This window comes from Chenopodium album, chromosome 9 (assembly GCF_948465745.1).
Source record: "Chenopodium album chromosome 9, dcCheAlbu1.1, whole genome shotgun sequence".
NCBI lineage: Eukaryota > Viridiplantae > Streptophyta > Magnoliopsida > Caryophyllales > Amaranthaceae > Chenopodium > Chenopodium album.
The window spans coordinates 62,726,966-62,752,075 of NC_137842.1; the positions used below are offsets into that span (position 1 = coordinate 62,726,966).

At 33.3% G+C, this 25,110-nt stretch overlaps 2 protein-coding genes across 2 annotated transcripts; both read left to right on the forward strand.

Moving 5' to 3' along the window:
- The first annotated feature begins 998 nt into the window (after nucleotides 1–998).
- On the forward strand, nucleotides 999–7,865 carry LOC145558689 (protein ALTERED PHOSPHATE STARVATION RESPONSE 1-like). Its single transcript, XM_081619997.1, has 4 exons — nucleotides 999–2,337; nucleotides 2,991–3,166; nucleotides 3,356–3,579; nucleotides 6,593–7,865. The coding sequence occupies exons 1-4, from the start codon at nucleotides 1,245–1,247 to the stop codon at nucleotides 7,419–7,421; spliced, it is 2,322 nt and encodes a 773-aa protein (XP_081476123.1). The 5' UTR covers nucleotides 999–1,244; the 3' UTR covers nucleotides 7,422–7,865.
- A 1,044-nt stretch (nucleotides 7,866–8,909) lies between these two features.
- LOC145560091 (uncharacterized) lies at nucleotides 8,910–11,833 on the forward strand. The gene is made up of 3 exons (XM_081621348.1): nucleotides 8,910–9,568; nucleotides 10,547–10,618; nucleotides 11,422–11,833. The coding sequence occupies exons 1-3, from the start codon at nucleotides 8,999–9,001 to the stop codon at nucleotides 11,443–11,445; spliced, it is 666 nt and encodes a 221-aa protein (XP_081477474.1). The 5' UTR covers nucleotides 8,910–8,998; the 3' UTR covers nucleotides 11,446–11,833.
- Nucleotides 11,834–25,110: the final 13,277 nt, after the last annotated feature.

A 25,110-nucleotide genomic window follows, 5' to 3' on the forward strand; every position in this document is an offset into this window, starting at 1 on the left:
AATAAAATTCAATTAAAATGGAGTTAGTTTAAATGAAATGGCTTATATGTAACATTTTTTATTTTTGAATTTGAATTCATATCATGTCTATCCTTAAAATTCTCATGTTAGATACATTATTTAAAATATTTTATAAATTATTGTAAGTTTTTTTTCATTAAATTTTTTTTATCATGTTATTTTTTAAGGGAAAAAAAGAAATTTAAAAAAAAAGCTAAAAAATATTTGGGCGGGAAAATTTTTGTTGTGAATGTGACATGTGTACTTAAGGGATAACTCTGGTGATTACTTTAGTATATAGTACTAGTTTTATCCCCGTGCAAATGCACGGATTTATAATAATAAGACTTGAAAATAAAAATAAATAAATAAATGAATAAAATTCAATTAAAATGGAGTTAGTTTAAATGAAATGGCTTATATGTAACATTTTTTATTTTTAAATTTGAATTCATATCATGTCTATCCTTAAAATTCTCTTGTTAGACACATTATTTAAAATATTTTATAAATTATTGTAAGTTTTTTTTCATTAAATTTTTTTTATCATGTTATTTTTTAAGGGAAAAAAAGAAATTTAAAAAAAAAGCTAAAAAATATTTGGGCGGGAAAATTTTTGTTGTGAATGTGACATGTGTACTTAAGGGATAACTCTGGTGATTACTTTAGTATATAGTATAGATATAGATAGATTAGGAAGCGGAGGGAGTATTATTGAAGTACGTACAAAGAAAAGCTGGACAATATCACAAATTCACAATAAACATGATTTGGAAAGCATTTGTTTTATACGGAATAAAACTAGACATAAATAAAATAATTGCTCTATATTACCATAATCTACTGTATTAATTATTCAATCCATAAAAAAACAAGAACATAAATTAAAAAGAAAATACAAAAAATGGTTTCAGAACGGAAACAAACGTCACTCTCACACTTTGTTCAACCTGAGACACTCTTCTGCACTTTCTCTCTCCTCCTCTTTCTCTCTCTCTCCAGCTCTTTCCTGTTCTTCAAGAATCTTTGCTTCACAAATTCTCTCTCCTCCTCTGCTTTTTCATTCACTTTCCTTATTTTTCATCCCAATTTTCTTCCTTTTTATGATTCTTTCCATTTTCTAAAACCACCCATTTCCCACTGTTTTCTATCAATTCATCAATTTCCCAGAAATTTCAATCAAAATTGACCCAAATTGATTCATACCCAGATAAATTCTCTGCAAATTAAGAGCAACCCAGATAATGGGGTGCTCTCAATCGAAGATCGAGAACGAAGAAGCAGTGTCACGATGCAAAGACAGGAAAGCGTTCATGAAAACAGCTGTTTCCGCGCGCAACGCTTTCGCCGCCGCGCACATCTCCTACGCCATGTCCCTCAAAAACGCCGGCGCCGCCCTCAGCGACTTCGCTCAAGGTGAAGTGATTAACCCTCTTTCTCTTTCCTCTGTTCCGGTGGGTCCCACCCCAGGTGGGGTTGGCCCCTCAATCGGAGAACTCCCATCACAGGCGCCACCGCTACCCCCGGCGGTGCGTGATTTGCCGCCTCCTCCGCCGCCTATCCCCGACATGCCGCCGCCGCTGCAGCGCGCGACGTCGATGCCGGAGTTTGTGGTCAAGCCGGGGCCGAAGCCGGTTCCGGAGGATACCATTGATGAAGGTGAAGAGGTTGACGCCGATGAAGAGGAAGAAGAAGAGGAGGAACTCAATGGCCGATTAAGACATAGGAGAGGTAACCAAGGTGGGAGTGTTGGTGGTAGAATGGAGACTACTCCGAGTAGCTCTAATGTTGGTACTGCTAACAATGTGGTGCCCCCGCCGCCGTCGTTGCCGCCTCATGATGATAGAGGGAGCAGAACACCGCCACCCCCGCCGCCCGAGGTGAGTAACCAAACTTGGGATTACTTCTTCAATACGGAGGATATGCCGGGTGGGAGCTTGAGGGATGATGATGATATGAGAGGGGAGTATGATCGTACTGTGTATCATCAACACAGGGCAATGAGGAGTTCAGCTGCTTCTGCTTCGGTTACTACTACGGTTCCGCCTTCGATTGAGATGGTTGAGGAGATGGTAATGCCGGTATCGGAGAAGCCGCCAATGCCGATGATGGGAGGAGGAGGTGGGGGAGGGAGGATGATGAAGAAGGGGAAGCAGGTGGTGGGGCAAGGTGGGAGTGGTGGGGGTGGAGAAGGGAGAAGGAAGAATGTGAATTTAGTTCAGATTTTTAGTGATTTGGATGATTGTTTTCTTAAAGCTTCTGAGAGTGCTCATTTGGTTTCCAAGATGCTTGAGGCTACTCGGTTGCATTACCATTCTAATTTTGCTGATAATAGGGGTATATTCATCTTATCTTGTCTTTTCAATTGAATATGATCTTAATTCTTATGTCTTTGGTTTGCTTGTGTTACATTGTTTTCCTGATGAGTTATTGATATTAATGTGTTTGAAGTTTCATTTGTCTTGAATCGACTATAGTCATGTTGATAGTGTAATTTAGAATTAAGTGAAAACTAAACTCAATTGGAATAGGGTGTACTACTGTACTGTTATGTGTCAAGGGTGCTTGTTGATTGATTATGATGATAGGCAAGGGATGAAGTAGACTTAATAGGATGAAGGAGGGATTATGGAGTAGATTGTGTGAAATGTGAAAAGTGAGCCTGAGATTGTTTGGACCAAGTATTCGATATTTCTAGGGTTGAATGTTCTTGGATGAGTATGATAAAGCTGTAAATGCTATATAAATTGCTCGTGTGTGACTGTGTGAGTAAGGGAGTTCGATAATAACAAAGAGTCGTGTTACTTTAGTGCAAGGCTGTTCATGCTTGAAGCTTATCTTCTGTTATTGGTGCTTTTATTTGCTATAATTCTGTGATCTTTACTATTGTGGTAAGAAAGAAAGAAATTTGCAATATGGTATAGTGGTAATTGAGCTTTTAAGGAGCCTACAAGGTAACCTCTAACTTGAAATTACATTTGCTTTTATAGGGCACATTGATCACTCAGCAAGAGTCATGCGAGTTATCACATGGAATAGATCTTTTAGAGGTCTCCCCAATGCAGAAGAATTTAAGGATGATTTTGATTCTGAAGAGAATGAAACTCATGCCACTGTGCTGGATAAGCTGCTTGCTTGGGAGAAAAAGTTATATGATGAAGTGAAGGTAATTCTCTTTTCCTTTAAAAGTTTCCTTCCTCAAAATTTCAAAGGCTTTGCCTTTACATCCTATTGTCATTTTAAAATAGTTTCTACTTGCTGCACTTGTCAATTGTGAATAGTAGTTGTTTGTGTAACAAGCTATAGTTTCGTTTGCATCATTATAATGTTTATTTTGCTTCTATATATTGGACAGGCAGGTGAAATCATGAAGTTTGACTATCAGAGGAAAGTTGCACTATTGAACAAACAAAAGAAACGGGGTGCCAACCCTGAATCATTGGAGAAGACAAAAGCTGCTGTAAGCCATCTACACACAAGGTACATTGTGGATATGCAGTCTATGGATTCAACGGTCTCAGAAATAAGCCGGCTGCGAGATGAGCAGTTATACCCAAAGCTTGTGGCACTTGTTGATGGGTAAGTTTAATTATTTTATTTTTTCAATACAAGACATTTATTCTTGTCAATGTCACCACTCCTAAACATTGGAATTGTTGTTTGCTGATGAAAATATGTTTATGAATTAGCTGCTAAGTTGTTCATATTCCTCTGTATGCCAGTATATCTTAGTTTAGCAATGTTTTACTGCCAGTATAACTTCTTTTTAGAGTAGATTATTTCCTCTGCATTTGAATATTTGATAGCTCCCTTGCGACAGTTTCTGCAAGTTATCAATGCTAAAAAAGTCTTGTATTAGCAGATTAGTGAGTTTTGTACTCAAGTTTAAATCTGTTTCTTCATCCTTCCTCCCTCTTCAATCAACACCCCACCTCGTACTGCAGATTTTATATCCTTAATTTATTTTTTATTTTTTACTCAGAATTCTTTTATCTCCCTATACAGATGTCTCTACCTCTTGCATTCACTGCCAAGTTATGATTTTTAGCTTAATTCTTTATCTCCTATGGTAAAATTTGGTCTTTGGTTTCGATTGATATGAATGCACAAAGGGAAGTCAATTCCTCCTTCAAGTCTTCAACTATTGTCATCAATAAACTGCCATAATTCATTTTTTTTTTAATTACGAATATGGTATTTGGGATATAGAATAGATAAGTTGCAGGAGTAAAGGACCAAGGAGATTGCTTTAGGTATTTCCTATCTTACCTTTTATAATTTGTTGTCTCTTAATAGTGAAAAGGTTTGTCTTTCCAATTCAACCTTTTTTTCTTTTTTTTCTTTTTTTGGACAATAAGATTATGGGAGCAAATATGTTTTTTCTATTTCATATTCAGTTTCGCAATAAATTTTCCCTTCCTTCCCAATTTAAAGCCATGATGTTGAGGTTTATTTCCATTGTTGTTCTTTATCTTCCTTGAATGGGGAATCAGTAATCAACTGATAACTGTCATTTGGTGCTTGTTATCGGTGGAGAGAATCAGAGGGAGTTGCCTTCTTCAAATGGTGGATTGATGGAGGCAGCAGCTAAGGTGAGGTGTGGTTATAGGTGGTTGGGTAGGTGGTTTTGGCTGAGGTAATGAAGGCGTTGAGGGGGCTTTAATGATTCTGTAAAATAGAGTAATAGTAGAGCATTATTTTAATAAATAAATAACATGTAAGAGTGGTAATTTTTTTTTTTTTTTTTTTTTTTTTTTTTTTTTTTTTTTTTTTTTGGGTGAAGAGAGTGGTATTGTGATATGATTATATGTTTATGTTTTGAGAAAAGCCTACTCAATCACATGTACTAGTATCAGGTTGTTACTTTTTCTAGGTATGAAGCTGTTGGAACATAGAAGTAAAAATATACGAGTTACCTTATCTAATAAACCAATATGAAACTAAGAATTAATACAAAATATATCACTTGGCCTCTTACTTAAGGTAGCACTACAAGTAAGACGTAGAAACTTCCTAGCAATATTTTATAGGTTAGGAATCATATATCCATATGAGATTAATGAGAATCACAAGTACTCTGCTAAAACAGACGAACATTTTAAAACCATATAAGTACTTTTGAAGATGCCAAACCTATCTTTTGTCCAACGACCACAGTTATGCAGAACTGTGAAGAGATGCATGGCATATCAAGATGCATCTAATTCTTCCCCGGTCTTTCTTGGTTTTCAAATTTAGTACAATGCTTGCAATTTAAACAGATAAACTCTTAATAACATCTTCACAAATATTTGGAATTTCCATAATCACTTGGAAGCTATCAGCCTATCATAATTGGTTGTGATAAATGGACTCCCTAAATTATTAAACCAATTAAACCATTGTCCCTTAAAATCTGCCGGTTTACTGCACTCATGGTTCATTAGCTTCTTTCTTTGAAATCCTTTCAACCTTTGATCATATGTTCCAGATTAGGAGTGAAGAATGTGTCCGAACTCCAAAGGGTCCTTTTATCTTGAATTTTAGCATGGGTTGACTGACTACTTTAAATTTACTACATCAAAATCTTACTTCAGCACCTCTGCATCACAATATTTATCAAATAAAGCCATTCTCGAAAACATTTCACTTTCTTCTATTGCCATCTGCTTTTTCAACATTAAAGATTTTACTCTTTCCATCACATGTGTGGACATGGAATCACTGGCTGAATTTCATCACATTTTTTTATCATCCAATTGTCACCTTTAATTATATTTTGACAAGTAACAGTGTTGCTCTTATTGGGATCTTGCCTTCTGTATTTTGAGTTGGGTCTTCAGGGTTTGATGATTACGTGGAGCGGTGACAGTAATTACTAAAACCATAAATGTTGTTAGCTAGTATCTGTAAATTAAATAAAAATGAGCCTCTACACTATTGTCTTTAAAAAGTTGATCATTCCATCTGAACACTCTGACTTGCTTTACAATATTGTCAAAGTTAATGATCTATAATGCTCATTAAGTCTGAGCTTGCAATAAGCTGTCTCTTCTTTATGATTTCAAATCTGAGGAGACTGGAGTTCACCTTATACATTTTACTGACTAGTATTTGGTTTCTTAAGCTGTTTATTATTGTTTGGAGTTCACCTTATTATGGAAAAATCTACAGAGATATAAAATTTGAGAAAAGAAACTCCGTAGAAATTGTTATTTTCACTTGTTTGGTTACACATAGAAAATATTGGAAGGTTTTGAAATTTTCTATCATTTGGTTTGTAAAAGAGGAAAACAACTGCAAACAGCAAACATATAAGAAGTTTTCTTGACAAATTTTTGTCTCTACGGGTCTACTTAACTGTTGCTCATGGCGAATACATTATTAGAACGGTCTAGGGAATTTTTTTAGTTTTAAATAACAAAAAAAAAGCTTTAGGACTGTGATAAGTTTTGGAAGATGATCACCTCAAATATGTCTGAACAGAATCTTGAAATTTCCTCTCTTGTCGTATACGACTATAGATTGCTTTTAACATTCATGCATCCTCAGTATTTTTGCATAGATCTACTGTTTTTTTCTCATTTTAATTTTTTGCCTTGGTGTCTCTTAGGATGGCCACAATGTGGGAAGCTATGCAAGTGCACCATCAGAACCAGGTAAAGATAGCTTCAAACTTAAGATTGATTGACATCTCCCAGTCCACCAAGGAAACAACCGACCAACACTACAAGCAAACCTGTCAGCTTTGGGTTATAGTTCAGGACTGGCACACAAGTTTTGAAAAAATGGTGAACCATCAGAAAGAGTATATCAAAGCCCTTAACAGCTGGTTGAAACTTAATCTTATTCCTATTGAAAGCAGCTTGAAAGAGAAGGTTTCATCTCCCCCAAGGCCTCAGAATCCTCCCATTCAAGTCCTCCTCCTTGCCTGGCATGATCACCTTGATAAACTCCCCGACGAACATGCAAAGAGTGCAATACATAACTTTGCTGCTCTTTTGGATACTATAGTCCAACAGCAGGAAGAAGAAATGAGATCAAGGGCAAAGGTGGAAGAATCAAGAAGGGATCTGGAAAAAAAACAGCGCCACTATAATAAATGGCTTAGCGAGTATATGCAGAAAAAGATTCCTAACGATGATGCTGACCCTGCTTCTGTCGGAGATGAATTTGTCCATAAGGATGAACTTATGGTGGAGAAGGAATTTGTGGTTGAGAATGCTAAGAAAAAACTTGAAGAGGATACTGAGATTTACGAACGGCTATGTACTCAGGTAAGGGAGAAGTCACTGGCAAGCCTTAAGACTCGATTGCCAGAGTTGTTCCGAACACTATCAGAATTTGCGCTTTCTGCTTCAGATATGTACAGTAATCTGAAGAGTCTCACTCACTCTCACTCTTCTCAGAGTCGTAAACAAAAGGAAACCACGAATGCATAGAACTGGTATTTAATTGGACGAATTTGGAGCTAGTGTTTATATATTTTGTCAAAAAATTTATTTGTTCTTTTCGGAGGAAGGAGAGGGGTGAAAAAAAATGCCCTATTAAAATATACAAGTGTGTGTAAAATTTTGCGTTTATATAATTATATATAAGCATTAAGCGGTAGTTGTAGATTTGTAGTTGCATTAGCCAGATTGTAATTGTGAAGATACAGAGGTTGAATTAACCAAGTTACTGTGATTATTATCCTCTGAAAGCATTTGCTGAAGGAAACTTGATAGAGGCATTCATCGAGACATCGATCTTGCACGGGTTATTGGCTTCTTAGATCATTTTAATTAACTGCTATCTTGTGAGATCAATATTAATATGTACATTGTCTAGATTCTTTCTCATAAACTCTGAACCAGAAAACAATATACTCTCAGACATTTGACATCTCGGAGCCACAACAGTAAGTATCATAGAGAAGGTCCCTAGAATTGTATTCTACACTTGATTCAGCAAGGTAGAGTTTAGGTAGCCCTGCCGCCCTGGGCTACGGGAAAGTGCTCCTCTTTTTCGTTGTTCCGTCCAGAGATGTTCTGCCAGTGGTGGCCGGAATTGCCATGGACAATGGTTTCTTATTTTTGGCTATGGTGGCTGTGTGTTGGGTTTTTGTTTTAAAAGTGGGCTGTTCAATTTATTTAGGTGATCTAGATGATTTTGCTAGGCATGGCAATATAAGTGTGAACCAGCCTCATAGTATGATTTTGCAATTATTGTTAGTGTTGGATATGTGTTACTCCGTGTCTCTGTATGTTTTTCAAGTATTGTGTGTTGAATACATGTATGGTACAAGTACTGAATTGAAGTACATATATGTTTTTCTTACCTGAAAAAAAAAATTAAATAAAAAATTATTTAAGTGTATGGGATAACACCGTCGCCGATATGCATTTAGTCGGGTTTTTTCGCATTTGAATTGGATCATGTCCAAACCAGCCCATTACCTATATTGGCATCTATCGCCATCCACATGGAGACCTGCTTCTGGCCACATGGACATCCACCGCCCACTTGACAAGACATTCATGTGGACCGAAACATAACATTTGCTAGGGGATTTCAATAAATAACCCAGCACATCTTAATTCTAAGATACAATATTCTTAACCTAAGCACTCTTAAACTACATTCTTATCCATATCATACCAGTATTGACTTTGTCATCGAGGTGGTTATTCTTGGACAAATCCTGCAGGTTCGTTTAGACGTTAATCATAATACAATTTACCGGAGCTCACCCGGAACAATAAGTATGTTAAGCTAAGTAACATAAAGTATATCCGTACGTGTTTCCTAGTATGGAATACATCAAGAATAATAATACTTCGTAAAGTTTAGCTTCCTATTGACTCTTTTTGTAAGCAGTGTGTCCTACTACTGCACAACAACGAATAAACCAACCCTAGAAAAAAATGATAACAATGCAACCTTATAAGATATAGACAAATTTATCCACTTTCCTCCCCTCTTTCCCTCTATCTGTCTTCTCCTTCTCTCTTTTTACTCTCCCTAGAACCACCCATCCATGGATTCAAGGAAAATTCTCGACCCAAACCCGCTTATTCCGACACTCGAACCCCGACGACGTCCCCCAAACTACGTCGTTTTACACCTACCCTTCAACCTCCCTACTTGTGACCCCCCTCTTAGGAAAAAAATCTACAAGACTACTCTCCTCCTACTAATCATTGCCACATCTACCTTTGTACTATGGCCGTCGGATCCCGACGTAAAGATCGTACGAATGAGGACGCACCACGTAAGGATCCACACGCGCCCGCGTATATCCGTCGATGTGTCGTTGGATGCTACGGTTAAGGTGAAGAACAAGGCGGTGTACTCCATGGACTACTCTAAACTCGACGTGGCGATCGGGTATAGGGGGAAGGAGCTAGGTCACGTGATGTCCGGTGGAGGTCACGTGAGGGCTAAAGGGTCGTCTTACGTGGACACAAGAGTGGAGTTTACTAGGGTTGAAGTTGTTAGGGAGTTGATTTACTTGGTGGAGGATTTGGCTAAAGGTTTTATTCAGTTTGATACTGTTACTCAAGTTGATGGTTTCTTCGGTTTCGCCTTCTTTCGAGTTCCCCTTAAGGTTAGCCCTTATCTCGCGTTGATGGTGTAATTTGAACTAGTAACGTGTCAATTAAAACTCATCTATGTGTCGTGAGATTCAAACAAATTAAATTTAATGTAACCCTTCATTGCTATTTTTTGTGCACATTGTGCCAATGTACCTTGTAATATCTATAAATTAATTAATTGTGTATTTATAAATTAATTATGAATTATACTAATGTAATTATGTAGATCAATAATTTAGATACATTATAAAATAGGGGTCTTAAGAGAATAATTTTGATGCATTCAATTATTGCTACTCCGTATTTGGCTAATGAGATTCTTTGTAATTGGATGCATTATAGAATTAAAAAAATAATAAAAAACAACTTAATTAGTACTCATTATGTATAGATCATACAATATCTTTGATAAATAATTTTGTCTCAATTTTTTTTCTTCCATCCCTCTTTTCAAGTTGATATTTTCGATTTTGTCATTGATTTGAATTATTTCTCTTAGATCTTTATTTATGTTTAATTTTCAAATGAGGAAGACTAAGTTATTCATGAACATCCGATCTACTTTACATGCTTAAAATTTTTGTTCAACCTTATTTATTAACATAAGATGAGAGTGAGTGATAGCTCAAGTGGTTCGAGCTTCCCTCCCAATCTCAGAAAATCCTGAGATCGGTTCTCACCCAGCTCTTATGGCTCTCTATATAAAAAAATAAAAATAAAAAAAATAAAAAAAAAAATAAAAAAAAATATTAATTTAACATAAGATTTTAAGCCGAACTTGGTCGTGAACATATTAGCTCATTTACGTACACAGCTACGACTGTACTTGCGTATATATTGCAATTATACGTTGATAGAACTTGGCTTCTTTAGAATGTACTCCCTTGCTAATACGGAGTACAATTTTGTTTTTATGATCTTTATATCTTTCAAGTTTTAATAAACTAATTTTGAGAATATTTATGCGGGATTTAATTCTCTTTTGACAGGGTAAGATATCATGTGAAATTGTTGTGAGCTTGAAGCAGCAGACACTCACGAGTCAAAATTGTTACCCTGAGGTGAGCTCATAATAATAATAATAATAATAATAATAATAATAATAATAATAATAATAATAATAATAATTGTCTTATTGCTTTAATTAAGCTGTATAATGACTAATAATTAATCTTGTTTTGTTGTTCTACTACCCTCCGTTATATATTATGCGCAACTTTTGGGTCAGAAGTAGTAATTTGATTGAAGGTAGCTAGCTAATAATGACTTAAACAAACAGAATAACAAATGATAAAATTAAAGGTCTACTATGATGTACCTGTTTATCCTCTTTAATATTTACAAATTTTTATTTTGCCAATTTAGAAATAATGTGTGTACATCTTTACCCTAGAAATATATATTTGTTTACGGAGTACATATATGTCCTCGTTAATGTAACCCAACAACTGACAAAGCTTCACAAACAAAACTTGGTATGGCGAGCGCATCGCGCGTGTTAGCCACCCTAGACGTTTAAAAAGGTAATTCAACTAAATTTTAAATCCAATTAAATGCAAGCTCGAAATTGAAATGGATCTTGCAGTTAAACAAACCCTAGTAAAACCCTCACCTTTAGGTATTACAAAGTACTCCGTATATTCATACATATTTTTCTAAGATCATAGCTAATGAAGCACCTAATATATATGTGGATATCATACCTTGTAATAACTCTAGTTTAATTCTTATTTTTTCCTCAAATGTATTAGGAATTCCCCTCGTGAAAAGGGTTTCCTGATGTTTTTCCTTTTTCTTACCTTGAAAAAAAAATGAAGCAGCTAATATATATAATTGAATGTGTTCACTTGGCTCCTTTTTGCAGTTAGGGGAAAAGCGCGATGCTTAGTTTGGAAGGCAAGATAAGGGCAACTCGATCGATCATATCTCGTTTACGAAGTATATTCATACATGCATACTCGATCGACGATATTACTACCTACCAAGTTTAAATTTGGGTGCTAAGTTCTAGCTCTAAACAGTAGAACTTTATACACATTTTGGTCATTAGGTCTTGTGCATAAAGGTAAGGCGTGTGATTATTACTTATTTTGCTATTTAATTATGTACAATTAGATGTATATGTTAAACAAAGCTTCTCCATGTATTGGGAGATTAATGGACGTGATCATATGAAGATTAATTCTATGGAGGGATCGATCTTTTATAATATGATCCTAGTTGTGTAATCTACATCAAGTAATACGTATCAACGTGTGTGATTGTGTTAATTTGTACTAATTTAAAGACTAGTAAGTATGTTAGCTTGAAAGTCATTTTGCAACATACTATTTAATTGACATTCTAGCTAGCTTTGAACGAGCCACGATGATTCAAGTGGTTGCACAGCATGTCACGTTGTATCACATGGACGTGTCAAAGGTTACACATTTGTACACACATTGTCTAGCTTTGAACGAGCCACGATGATTCAAGTGGTTGCACAGCATGTCACGTTGTATCACGTGGACGTGTCAAAGGTTACACATTTGTACACACATTAGCTAGCTTTGAACGAGCCATGATGATTCAAGTGGTTGCACAGCATGTCACGTTGTATCACATGGACGTGTCAAATGTTACACATTTGTACACACATTAGCTAGCTTTGAACGAGCCATGATGATTCAAGTGGTTGCACAACTTGTCACGTTGTATCACATGGACGTATCAAAGGTTACACGTTTGTACACACATTAGCTAGCATTGAACGAGCCACGATGATTCAAGTGGTTGCACAGCATGTCACGTTGTATCACATAGACATGTCAAATGTTACACATTTGTACACAAATAGTAGGTACTAAATTTTGCTTGATTTTAAACTCAGTGCTTTATCAATATAAAATTTTGAAGCAAATTCTTAATTCTTAGATAATGTGGAAACAGTCTTAATAAAGACACTTTACACTTTCCTTTTTTTCTAAAATTGTTATAAGCTTATTTTGCTTTGAAAGAGAACAATCAAAATCTAAGGCCATGCATTTCCTCACAAAATTCCAAATAGTACAATCAAATAACCCAAGAAAATTACAAGTACGAACAAACAAATTTACCATTCCACATACACAATCATACAACAATACAAACAAATTCAATATCTATACTTTTTCAGCTTTCATGTAAAGCATGGTTTTGGAGCTTATCAAGATTTAGCATGACTAGTCCACTTATAATCAGAACGATGATTCCTACACCTAAAGGATCCTGGATGACTTGTGGGTGAACAAACACATTGTCCCTCTCTTCCATCACTACCGCGGCTTATAGCCACCTCGCGTTGCACCACCACCTCCACAACCATCTCTGGTGACCGCCGTGTGCCTCTCCTAGGTTGGCCTCCAAGAGATTCATCATTGGCACCGGTAGGGAACGAGACAATTGAATAGCACATAGCTAAGCTTAGGTAAAAATAAAGATGCCAAAAAGTTTAGAAAAGTGAAAAAGAGTAATAGAGTTTGTTGTTTCTTAGCTTAAGGCTATATATATATACTACGTATATATAATAGAATGAAGGTGAAGTTAGATGTCGTAATGAAAGACTGATAGAGTAGAGCTATAAGTTAATATTTGGAGTTTGTGTGGAGGGGATAGAGTCCCAAAAGTTTTGGATTGGAGTTATTTTTGTGCCATATGATTTGGGTGATGAACACTTGGCCAAAAAAATACGTAATAAAACTGGATATACACATATATAGAGTGGTCGCAGGTACGTACGTACATACTGATGATACCATTTAGATGTATATAAAATAAGAAAAATCAATATGAAAATGTACAAGTAAATACGACTACAATTCAATCTACAAACCCCACCACGAGAATTATTTAGCAAGCTAGATTTTATATAAGAGTGGCCTTACCACGTTTTATTGTTCGTTAATTTGTTATATTTGTTTCTTTTTTAGGCTAAGCCTCTCTTTAGAACCCAAAAAAAAGGTTATACTAGATTTTTTTTTTTTTTCCTTTTTGAACAAAGAAATACATGGGAGGAAGGTTAGATGTCTTTTCATTACAAAAACAAGTGATAAATTCAGTGTTATGTATGTGGTCTATGAATACGTACTAAATCATCTGTGGTCCTCTATTTTCCGTCCACCAATTTTATGTTCAGAAGAAATTCCATCAACTTTATATTTTATTTAGAAATAAATATGCATATCATGCAATGTAGCACCTCTACTTGAATTAGGCATCAAGCGTGAGTAAAAAAAAAAAAGGCATCAAGTGCTGGGCTAGGCTAAAATCTAGCAAGCCTTGTATTTGTTTAGGCTGGGTCTTGTGTTATGTGTTAAAAACTTAAAATAATCCGGAAAATACTACGCCTTACCTTTATGCACATCACGCGTGTTAGCCACCCTAGACGTTTAAAAAGGTAATTCAATTGTGTCTCCATTAGTATTTTCCGGATTATTTTAACATCTTCAATTGTGTCTCCATTAGTGAAAAAAAAAGGCGTGTCATCAAAGAAACAGGCAACGGTGGCACTATCATCTATCATCAGAAGCAGAATACATATCGGCCACAAGCGCAGCATGTGAAGCAGTCTAGCTAAGGAGAATTCTTCAAGATCTACGGCAAGACACTGAAGATCCAACAACCATCCATTGTGACAATATGTCAGCTATTGCCATGACAAGGAATCCAGTCTTTCATAGTCGCACGAAGCATATCGAGATACGACATCACTTTATTCGAGAACTGGTCGAGAAACAGGAGATCGAGCTACAATTTTGCAAGACGGGAGAGCAGCTTGCAGATATTTTCACTAAGGCACTACCAACAGATAAATTCCTCCATTTTCGAAGACAACTCGGTGTTCAAGATTTTTCAAATTAAGGGGGAGTGTTGAAAAGACTAATCTAGAAAAATGTAGGAGTAATATATTAAATGTAATCTAGAAATATCTTGTACAAACCTAGGATAAATATCTAATAAGAAAAATCTAGAAAACTAAACAAAAGCATACTACCTAGATTAATCTAGAAAGAAGAAGAAAAAAGGAGAAAAAATTGAAGGAGCAAAGTCGGTGGAAGTAACCAACATAAGTGAGTATAAATAGGAGCTTGCATGTACTCACTTTACTCAACTCATGCAATAATACTCAACTTAGCAACCCACTATGTGCCTACTTCCACTCCTCAACTCCTCAACTTCTAACATTATGCTGGGCTCATTTTGATCCATCATAAAAGAGGCCAAAGTGAAATCTAATTCAATCACTAGTTGTAATTAATACTCGTATGATTTAAACGCTTGAGAATAGTGGGGGATAATGGAATTCCTTTACTTACAACTTACAAAGTTACAAGCGAATGTAATTGGTGAACCTTGAACTTGTGGTTTCAAAGTTAAGAGGTGAATTTCTCACCAACTTCACCAAACATTCTTCATTATAATACCTTTTTTTCTTTTTTTTTTTTTTTTTTTTATTTTTTAGGATAAATAATACTATGATTTTATGGCCAAGTTATCGACACAAAATATTGGTCATGTAGTATTTTTTTTAACTTTCTATTACTTCATCTAACAGAAAACTTTTCCATTCTTTTAACCACACACGGTTTATAAGTGATAATACTCCATATTTGAATTTATATACTTAGTGTTAGCTAAAATAGCATATAAGCAATACGAAAGTCACATTCTAAGTATTTTTCTTTGATTGTATTTTACAACCAATTAATGTAAAAAATACCATTATAATGTAAATAATTTAGCCAAAGTTATGCAAGTCAAAATGGAACCACTAAAATTTTCAAGGGTGTATTTAAAACATAAGTACAAAGTTACTCTAAATTGCTTTTTTTTTCTTTAACATTATTTGACAACATGCGATTCTAATCTTTTATCTCTTCAATTATTTGTTACTTGTCTGAAATATTATTCAAAAAAAAAAAATTGTTTGAATATGTACCAACACAATTATCCAACAACTAACAATTTTCTTTTTATTGTATACTCCGTATTTATTAATAATTACAGTTAAAATTAATATAAATATGTAATTATTAATAAATACATATATAAATAGTGTAAAAGTCAAATTATTACAATGAAATAACAATAGTATATACTTCATATATTATTATACTCAATATGGCACAAATTGTCCATCATTTTGATGATTCAATTTGTGTTTTTAGATTAATCTTCAAAATATTTTTTAAATTAAATTTGCCAATCACCCAAACTAATAAAAATCCCTCAAAAATTAAATACGAAAAAATCGTGTATTCCACGAGTTCATGTTCCATAAATTATGAAAAATATATATAATTCCACCTCAACTTGATTACATTAGTACCCTTATTAATATAAGTTGCTTAAATTAAATCAATTACATACTACTAAAAGCGAATCTTAAGACACACTTGTCAATATATTATTAAAAAATTTCCCGCCAAAAGTACCTTCTAAAAAAAATTATTGTTGCTTAAGGAAAAAAAATTATATCTAAATTATGACATAATTTGTTTTATATAAAATATAAATATTTTCTTAAAAGATTAAACTATCAATTATAAGTTTATAACTATTACATGTTTTTTTAAATATTTTCTGCTAGCATGCTTAAATTAAATTAAAGAATATTAGGATAACATTATTAGCCGTTGACAAGTATGACAAATACCAACCCAATCCAGCCACCTCACACATAGTCAAACATACAAGCAACATAATACAAATGTTATATTTCCAACTTAAGCCAGCTTACATTATTTCAGACTTAGCCAACAAACTTTATCTCTTGATTAATTAATATCTCTTCCTCAATTAATCAAACAAACTCATGAAATTCTTTCATATAAATTCTCCATTTTTTCCCATGAAATTCTAGCCAAATTATTATTATTATTATTATTATTCTTTTTCTATGTTATTTACAATGGATGATAACAAACATTGGAGATCATTATCATGCTCAAGCAAAAACAACATCCCACAATCAACTTATCTTCTTAAAAACTTCTCGGAACACCATAATGGCCGGCGTTTGTCGTTCGAGCAACCCCGTGTGGAGGCCGAGGCCGAGACAAGGGCAAGGGCAAGATCAACCTCATCACTACCAACAATATCATCAATTTCATCAACTTCATCATCTAAAATGCAAGGGTTTTTTAGGAGAATAAGAAGAAAATTTAGAAAAGAAAAGAAAACTTATGGTTCAAACCCTATGATAGTTCCTTATAACTCTTATACTTATTCCAAAAACTTTGAAGATAAAGATTTGGCCTTAGCTGAGCCTGATAACTTGTCTAGATCATTCTCGGCTCGGTTCGCCACCCCGCCTTCGGTCATCCTAAGGGTCCAAGCTATAAGATGAAACAATTTTTATGCAAAGGGTTCTTCTTCATTCTGTATTTAGGTTGGTTAAATTATATTAAGAGATTATAGCTTTATATATTTTTCTCTTTTATTTATTTATATATTTTTTTTCATTTTTCAAAACTCTAGCCATGCATCATCATCCATAATTGAGGGATTTTTTTTTTTTTTTGTTTTTTCGTTTATATATAAATTAGATATGGAAACTTATTGAAACTTATTAAACCTGATTTTATACATGTACGTAAATTAGTATATGTTTATTGTACATTTGTATTTGTTTGTGCATAAATTTATGATACGATTACATTATTATTATTAATTTTACGTTACGTTGTACTAAGACGACAATTGTCTTTTGTCAAATCTTAGTGTTACATAACCACTTCAATATTAGTTGATGGATAACTTTAGTTTCTCCTAAAAAAATGATCTTGAAATGAGTTACTCCGTAATATAGTTTAGTAAATCACAGATAATATTTACCAATTCTATTTCTAAATTAACACTTCTAGATTTTACTAATTATATTTTATTATGATGAAAAGGGTAGAAAACAATTTTTTAGAAGCTAGAATATAAATTACCAGCTTGTTGCCAACAATTTTCTATAAAGTATTCTCCTTGATTGTCTTCACTAAAAAAAAATAAGTGATAAAGGGCGTTTCGATCAATTTGTCACTAAAATAAATTTATTAGATAAGTAAAAATCAGAAAAATTAAATACATTTTAATTGATTATGCAAATTAGCTTTGAGCTAGCTTAGTTACTCGATCTCTCTATTTCTCATACAATTGTACGTCTGTTTGCCTTTTGTACAATCTTCAATATATAAATTTGACATTTATTATATTTGATTTCATGTTAAGATAAATTTCAAGTAAATTTTGAAAATAGACACTAAAACGAATTAACAAGAACAGAAGAGATAGAGTAATATTATTGTATGCATATATAATGAAAGAGATGTTCAATATTGCCTACTTATTTTGGTAATTACTAGATCTTAAGTTTCTCAAGTCAAGAAATTAGTGAGGGGGCATACACTAGAATATTATGCTTGTAATCATTAATTTATTATAAAGCTATTTCAATGATATGACGTATAAATCACTTGGTACAAACTATTCTTTGATAATAACCATTAAAATCAATATGAAATGATTAATTGTTGGGTATTTACCCAATCAATCAATTAGCTAGGTCAAACGTTCTCATCTATCATAAGGATAATAGCTGAATTATTTAGACTTTAAATTTTAAAGAATAATATTCTACATGATTTATGACATAGGACTGAAAGGAGTACAATATAAAATAATTAATTAATTAATTAATATTTCTAAAAGTCAAGTAAGAACAAATTAAAAGTGACAACCCACAAACCATGATTTTTGATTTTTTTTGTAGTAACTAGTCAATATAGACAAACTATTGCCTCTTGTTTTATGAATTGGTATTATGATATTGGGCTCCCAGTATTTGACGTTTCTAGAATAACTTGTATTTTTCTAAATTTGGCATGAAAAAACTAACAAACACATTACGATGAAGCAAGAACAACCAGGATAATAAGAATGGCTATATATAATTTCGTACTTTACTCGTGTATGGAAATTAATCCAAACTCGAAAGATAGTACAAGTTTTTTTTTTTGTTTACTTTGTAAGGAAGACTCTGATCAGACCTCGACTCTCATGGTTTTTTTTTATTCAGTATTTATGGGCCAGACACTTGGAAGTAGAGGGGAGGGTAAGAGAATTCCTACTCCAAATACCCTCCCTTGGTAGGATTCGAACTATAATGTACGAGTATTTAGAAGGATGATTTCTTTTAAAAATAAATCGGAGTACATTTTTTTGGAGGGAATGGAGTATTTGTAAGCAAAATTGTTTACAATGTTCATATTTCAGCTATCACTTGCTTCATGAAACCAAAATCATTCCACCATCCAATTCAAATTACACGTTAGTTATGTAACTAAGGTTGTCTTCAACACCTCAAAAAAAAATGGACTTATGAATATTCGCCATGGCAGTGAGATTGGTGACTGGTGAGGCTTCAAGCCTTCAATTGTACTCTACTCTAACAGTCAAGCCTTGAAGGAAATCAAGCAGGCAAATTTTTTTGTAAAGAACAGCAATAATTAATTAATTAGTATCATAAATTTCAATTTAACTGAAAAGAAGTATGCTGATTTGCAAACTCTTCTCTAGAGTTTTCACACATCACTAATTCTAATCACAGTATAATTAGGTGATGATGAATTACAAACAAGGGAATACCGGCTCTTCTCGAATAAATCAGGTAGATTTACAGGCATACAGAACTCAAGTGAAGGCCGAGCCTCGTGTCATCATGTGTGTGTGTCCAAAGGCTATCTACAAAGACCATAAGTAATGGAGACCAACAAATGCTAGTGTTACAATGTCACAATCAAACTATACAAATAAATTTAACAAAATGGATCGCGAGACTAAATTAGAGTTGCCAGGGAGAGGATGCAGATCACAATTACCACATAAACGCTGAAATCGATAAATACAGCACGAATAGTCTGGTGAGCCACTAGACCTCTTTCCAACAACGTCTCTGCTCTTTCCCAATTAACTCCACCTCCCTTCAAAACCCCTGTATCTTCTTCAGAGGCTTCATATCTTCGTCTTCTGAAAACAAGGTATGCTATTATGACAGTGATTTCTGTCACTAACAGCAAGTATAGCGGCCTTAAAGCAATGATGCTTTTTGAGTTCACGATGTTTACTCCAAGTAATGGATAATCTATGAAAGATAGAACCACTAATAGAGCTATTGAAACAGAACATATGATACGGGTAGTTTCTGAGGCTATGATGCAGGAACTTAGTTCCTTCGCACTAAACAAAAGAGGCCGCTGGGGGTCTTGTTTTGGTCTTGAATCCTTGTCCTTACCAGGGAGCCTGTCTTTAACAATGGAAGCAACTCGTAATTCTTGTTCCATATTCAAAGATTCTCGCCTCAAAGCATCCCCAATTGTATTGTCTTTCATCAGGCCTAAACCATGAGTGTCATCAATTTATTTGGTTCATACTATGTAACTACATTTACAGACAAATTGAAACAGGAAATAAGGAGCTATTTTAGAAGATATGCTCAAATGACTGAAATTGATATTTGATAATCTTCAGCATTCTTTGTCAATGTGTTAACGCCTACTCACCAAGGAATAGAGCAAAAAGAAAGTTAAAACAGCAGAAAGATGCAAGTTAAAAGTTGAAAAATAAAGATGAAGAAATGAAGTAAAAACTATTGATCTTCATTTGCACTTTTAGTATTTCACGACTTTCTCTACTCTGTTCATAACTTAGGCCTTACTGTTTTCACCTTGAGAACTTTAGGTCAGACAAGCTAGTGACAATAGGTTCAGGTTTGTAAGGTTCATATAAGGGCTAATGTGTTCGGTTTAGAGCTAAAATGCCTAAAAATAAATTCAAATGATTGGCACTATTCAGCTCATCTTATTTCCATTTATTTCAAGAAGTTAAGTTTATATAAGGGTTGATAAGTTTAATTAGACAAGTTAAGATATAAGTTCAAGAACAATAAGTTCATATAAAATTTAATAAAGGCTACCAAAGTTCAATCTATAGCTAAAATAAGTTCTAATAAAGTATTAAAAGTAATAAGGTCTAATAAGTTCAAACTAATTCAGGTAAGTTCAGATAAGATTAGATGATTTCTGATCAATTACGTGAATAAAACGCACCATAGATTCAGATCAGGGGGATTATGGTGAAAAGAAAAAAGTCTTAGTTCCATTCTTAATCAGCCCTATTTTGGCCCTGCACATGCTGCCTTCAGAAAAAACATCATAGCGTAGCTACAGCATATATGCCATGATTTTGTAAATCTGTTTATTTATCCTATAGCATGGAGAAAGCTATTGATGTACTTAACCAATAATGTCTTACCACTTACAACTACAGAGATTCAGGCATGCTTAAATGTGCGATTCAAGGCAGAGTGCAAACATACAAGAGAGGGAAGTGATGCATGCAATATATTGTTATGGGGTCATTATACTTACTAGTCGAAGCTAGATCATTGAAAAGTGTTGAAGGCCAAAGCAAGCTAGGCAGCTTATTGGAAGATGAGTAAACCACAGGCAAAAGCAAGCGCTCCAAAAAACAAATATTATCACATACAATACAAGTCTCATGTATCATGTATCATCTCAGATCTCAACAAATTAAAGCTGAAGCAAGCATAACAATCTATAGTCTGCTGATGAGGCCGACTTAAATAACTCGAGCATACATAAAGTATAAGCCATAAGGACAGAAAGGGTTTAACAACTCGAACAAGAAGTCAGCTTAAAATGATCTTGTAAACTTTTGTTGTTCTACAGTCTATGAAAACTCTACAATCTCCAAGGCAGCCAATCTTAGCCTCTCTATTTGATTATTTTTTAGCTCGAACTCCTAGTGTAGAGCAACTATGAAAGTAACATAGACAACGTATGTTTATTGATCAATTCCCACATTTATCAATTGAAATTACACAAAAACAAGTGGAGAAAGTTGTCGAATTCCATCTACTTCTAGTGGTTCAGTCAAGTATCTGTATACCCTTAGGAACATTGTATGCTTTTCAGTTTTCACCATGCATTACCATTCAATTGAATGTATAAAGTATATTAAAAATCATTCAAGAGAATCTCTCATTTCCCATTTTATGTCATTTTTAGATTTATTGATCCCAAGCATTACCAAAATATTCCACTCCTCTTAAACTTTTCTAAGACACTCAATTCTTCAATGCGAGATTGGCAAAAATGGTGAAAAAAAAAAGAGTATCCAATACAAATATAAATTCCACCCAGAAAATAAAAATAATAATTATGTACAGAATTGTTAAAACAGGAGCTCTAATTCTAAGGAAATTAAACTAATTGATGTTAGAAGTTAGAACCCTAAACATTATGATTTCTGCAAGCAGTAAAACACCCAAAATTTCATAAAGACAAATCAATCTGAAACTATTTTTCTAAACTAAGTTTATTAACAAGCTCAATATCAGAAACCCAGAAAATGGTCCAATTTGATGAATTAAATACAATATAAGCAGTACATAGAAGCTAAAAAAACCAAAAAGATTGAAAATTTAAAGAGTGAAATTACAGCTTGAAATATTGAGAATTAATGAAGAAGAAGGATGAAGGGTTTACCGTTGGGTTGAAGGGGATGATCACATAGATCATGTTTGCCAGTTTTGTTTTCTTCCATCAATTTTTTTTTACCAAATTTAAAATTGTTGTAACTTGTAAGAATCTTGGGTGGCCAGCTTAGGAGTTAGGACATAATGGTCAATGAATTTATTTGATTTGATTTTTTTTTTCTTTTTTTTTTTGAAGAGATTTGATTTGAATATTGAAATAATGTCTTTGCCTCTTTGGTAACACAAACCCGATTTATTTGTTAAATTCATTTCATTAAATAAATAGATAATCTACATATTTTGTGTTTGGGTCGTGTTTTCAACTTTGACAAATTGAACATTAAAGGTGACATTGATCGGGTTGGAACATGGTATAACACAGTCCAACACGAAAATTGCATTCGGCCATGGTATATAGTTTGTCATTCAAGAATGACAAACACTATTAAGATAGGTGAAATATTTAGATACACGAGTTTGACATAATATGATGACATGTAGGCTTGAACCGTGTCTAGGCCCCCTATTTATAATTCTCGGCAAAGCTAATTGCTTTAGAGTTGCATTATGTGTGGATACTGGATAGAGAAATGAGAAGGACAAAAAAGGGTGGGAAGGAAAGGGAAGAATGATTAATTTTCCTTCAATTTCTTATACGTAATAATTTAATGTCTTTATTTCTCTCCCCTCCAATTCTTTTCCTTCCTCTTTTGTCATACAAATGTAAGACTCCATCGCTCTATTTCCATTCCCTTCTTTTCCATCAATTTCCATCAAAGAGTATCATGAGTATTTTTCTCAAAATACTAAAAAAGTGTTAATCATGAGTTTAAATTGCTGGCCCACAATGGTTTAAATTGGGCCAAGACTAGTAGGCCAACAACTCAACAAAGCAACACTTCCAAATTGGCTAGACCTTTTCAAAATAGGCCAATTTCGGACAAATAAATATCAACTATAGTATCAAATCTAGTTGGGAAAATACATTAATACGTAGTAGAACAATTTTTGTAGCGTGAAGAGGGATATTTATTTTAAAAGTGGGTATAATACAATATTTGTAAAACGTCCCTAAAAAGCAAATTGTTTAATATTAATAAAATAGATAAAGGACAATATATTTTGTAATACTTATTATAATTAGTTGAAATGTTCTTGGCATTTTTCCTTAATTGATATATTTGGTATGATAACCATAGTTGAATCTATTTTTAAATTGAAAATTATTTTGTAAATTATTCCATTGAATAATGATTTAAGATATTCAACATACAATAATTACAATAAATTTATTTTTAATTAGGAGTCTGTTAAAATTAGTACGAATCAATGCATATTAGTCTCAATGAGTCAAAGTAATTTTAGTCTATGCGTGAAAATACCAAGGTGTCAAATATATAAGTGAACACGATCAGAGTTGGTGCGTGTAATATAAATGTGTTACATGAGTAAGTAGCATGATGAATGATGGTGAGTTGATGATGATGGATTAATACATGAGGCATGAAAAACAACAAGCATCCAAGGATGATGATATAAGGATGCCAAATTTATTGAACTTTTGGTCGTTTTCTTGCCTTGTTATCTAAAACATGATGATACTAGATGATGTTATTGATGTAGCTATATTTATCAAAAAAAAAAATTAGTACATAAAAAAATAGATGATGTAATATAGGATTAAATTAGAAGGGGGACATAGGGTTTTGACTTTGTGTTGGGCAAACAAATTTTTTTTAGGAAAATTTTAAGATGTGAAAACTTAATTAGTCATTCATTTGGACAGATAACAAGAATTTTATCAAACCATTAAGTTGGGGAAATCGAGAATTGAATTTTGATGCCATGGATGAGAGGTATGAGCTCTACCATTGACTTTCCAATTTTTACTGATCTTGAATTCAAATCTATGTTTATATCAAGTGTGTACTAATTTACTAATTCAACTATACCAATGTTAACTTTTCAAACCTTGAAAAATAATTTGTCATATTTACTCATCTATATATATATATATATATATATATATATATATAACGTACTTGTATTATGTACGAGTATTTATGTAGTATATGTACATACCACGAAGAAGAAGAAAAAAAAAAAAAAAAAAAAAAAAAAAAAAAAAAAAAAAAACTTGGAAGTAACCATCAAATATAAGAAAACATTGATACGGAGTATGAAGTAATAAATTAAAGATTTTCCTTTCATCTTTGATAAATCTCCCTATTTTGACTTTTAAAAATTCTCTGTTAATTAATTACTCTTTTCAATCCATGAATTTCCAAAAATTGATTTGAATTGAATGACAAAAGATGATTTGGTAGCGGCAAGCTCCAATCGAAAAGAACCGCACGTAGACTACGGAGACATATAAATAAGGCTTCTTTAATGATGGATCACTTTTTAATTTCGTAAATTTTCTTTCCATACTTGGTGGTGAATCCAAAGCTATAAATGGTTTATCCAAATTGATTCGTTGAACCACAAATTGAGGTAACAATACTACATATTGTAAGTCATTTAATGCATATATATTATGGAGTACCTTAAGTTATAACTAACATATTCAAACTATTACTCGTATTATTTTATTCTAAGGTACAATTTTAGTTTGTTAATCAATGTATATAAAGAAACCCTATTCGTCAAAATTTATCAAAATATAATTTATTACGGAGTAATTTTATTTTTGTATTTGCCATTATATTACGATAATGTTTTAATGGCAAATACAAAAATAGACATAAAAATATCAATTACTCCAATTAAAAACTTAATTCCAATTATGTGAGCCAAAATTAAAATTAATTCAATGCTACTAGTTTTAGCTCCTACACATAATGACGTGATGCAAACATAACATACCAACTTTATTATATTTCACATAATTAGTACAAAATCATTAAATAGCCAATGGAGTAACTTTCTTAATATTGCATTTATACTCTAACAAAAAATCTTAAAGGATCATATCTTAGAGCATAT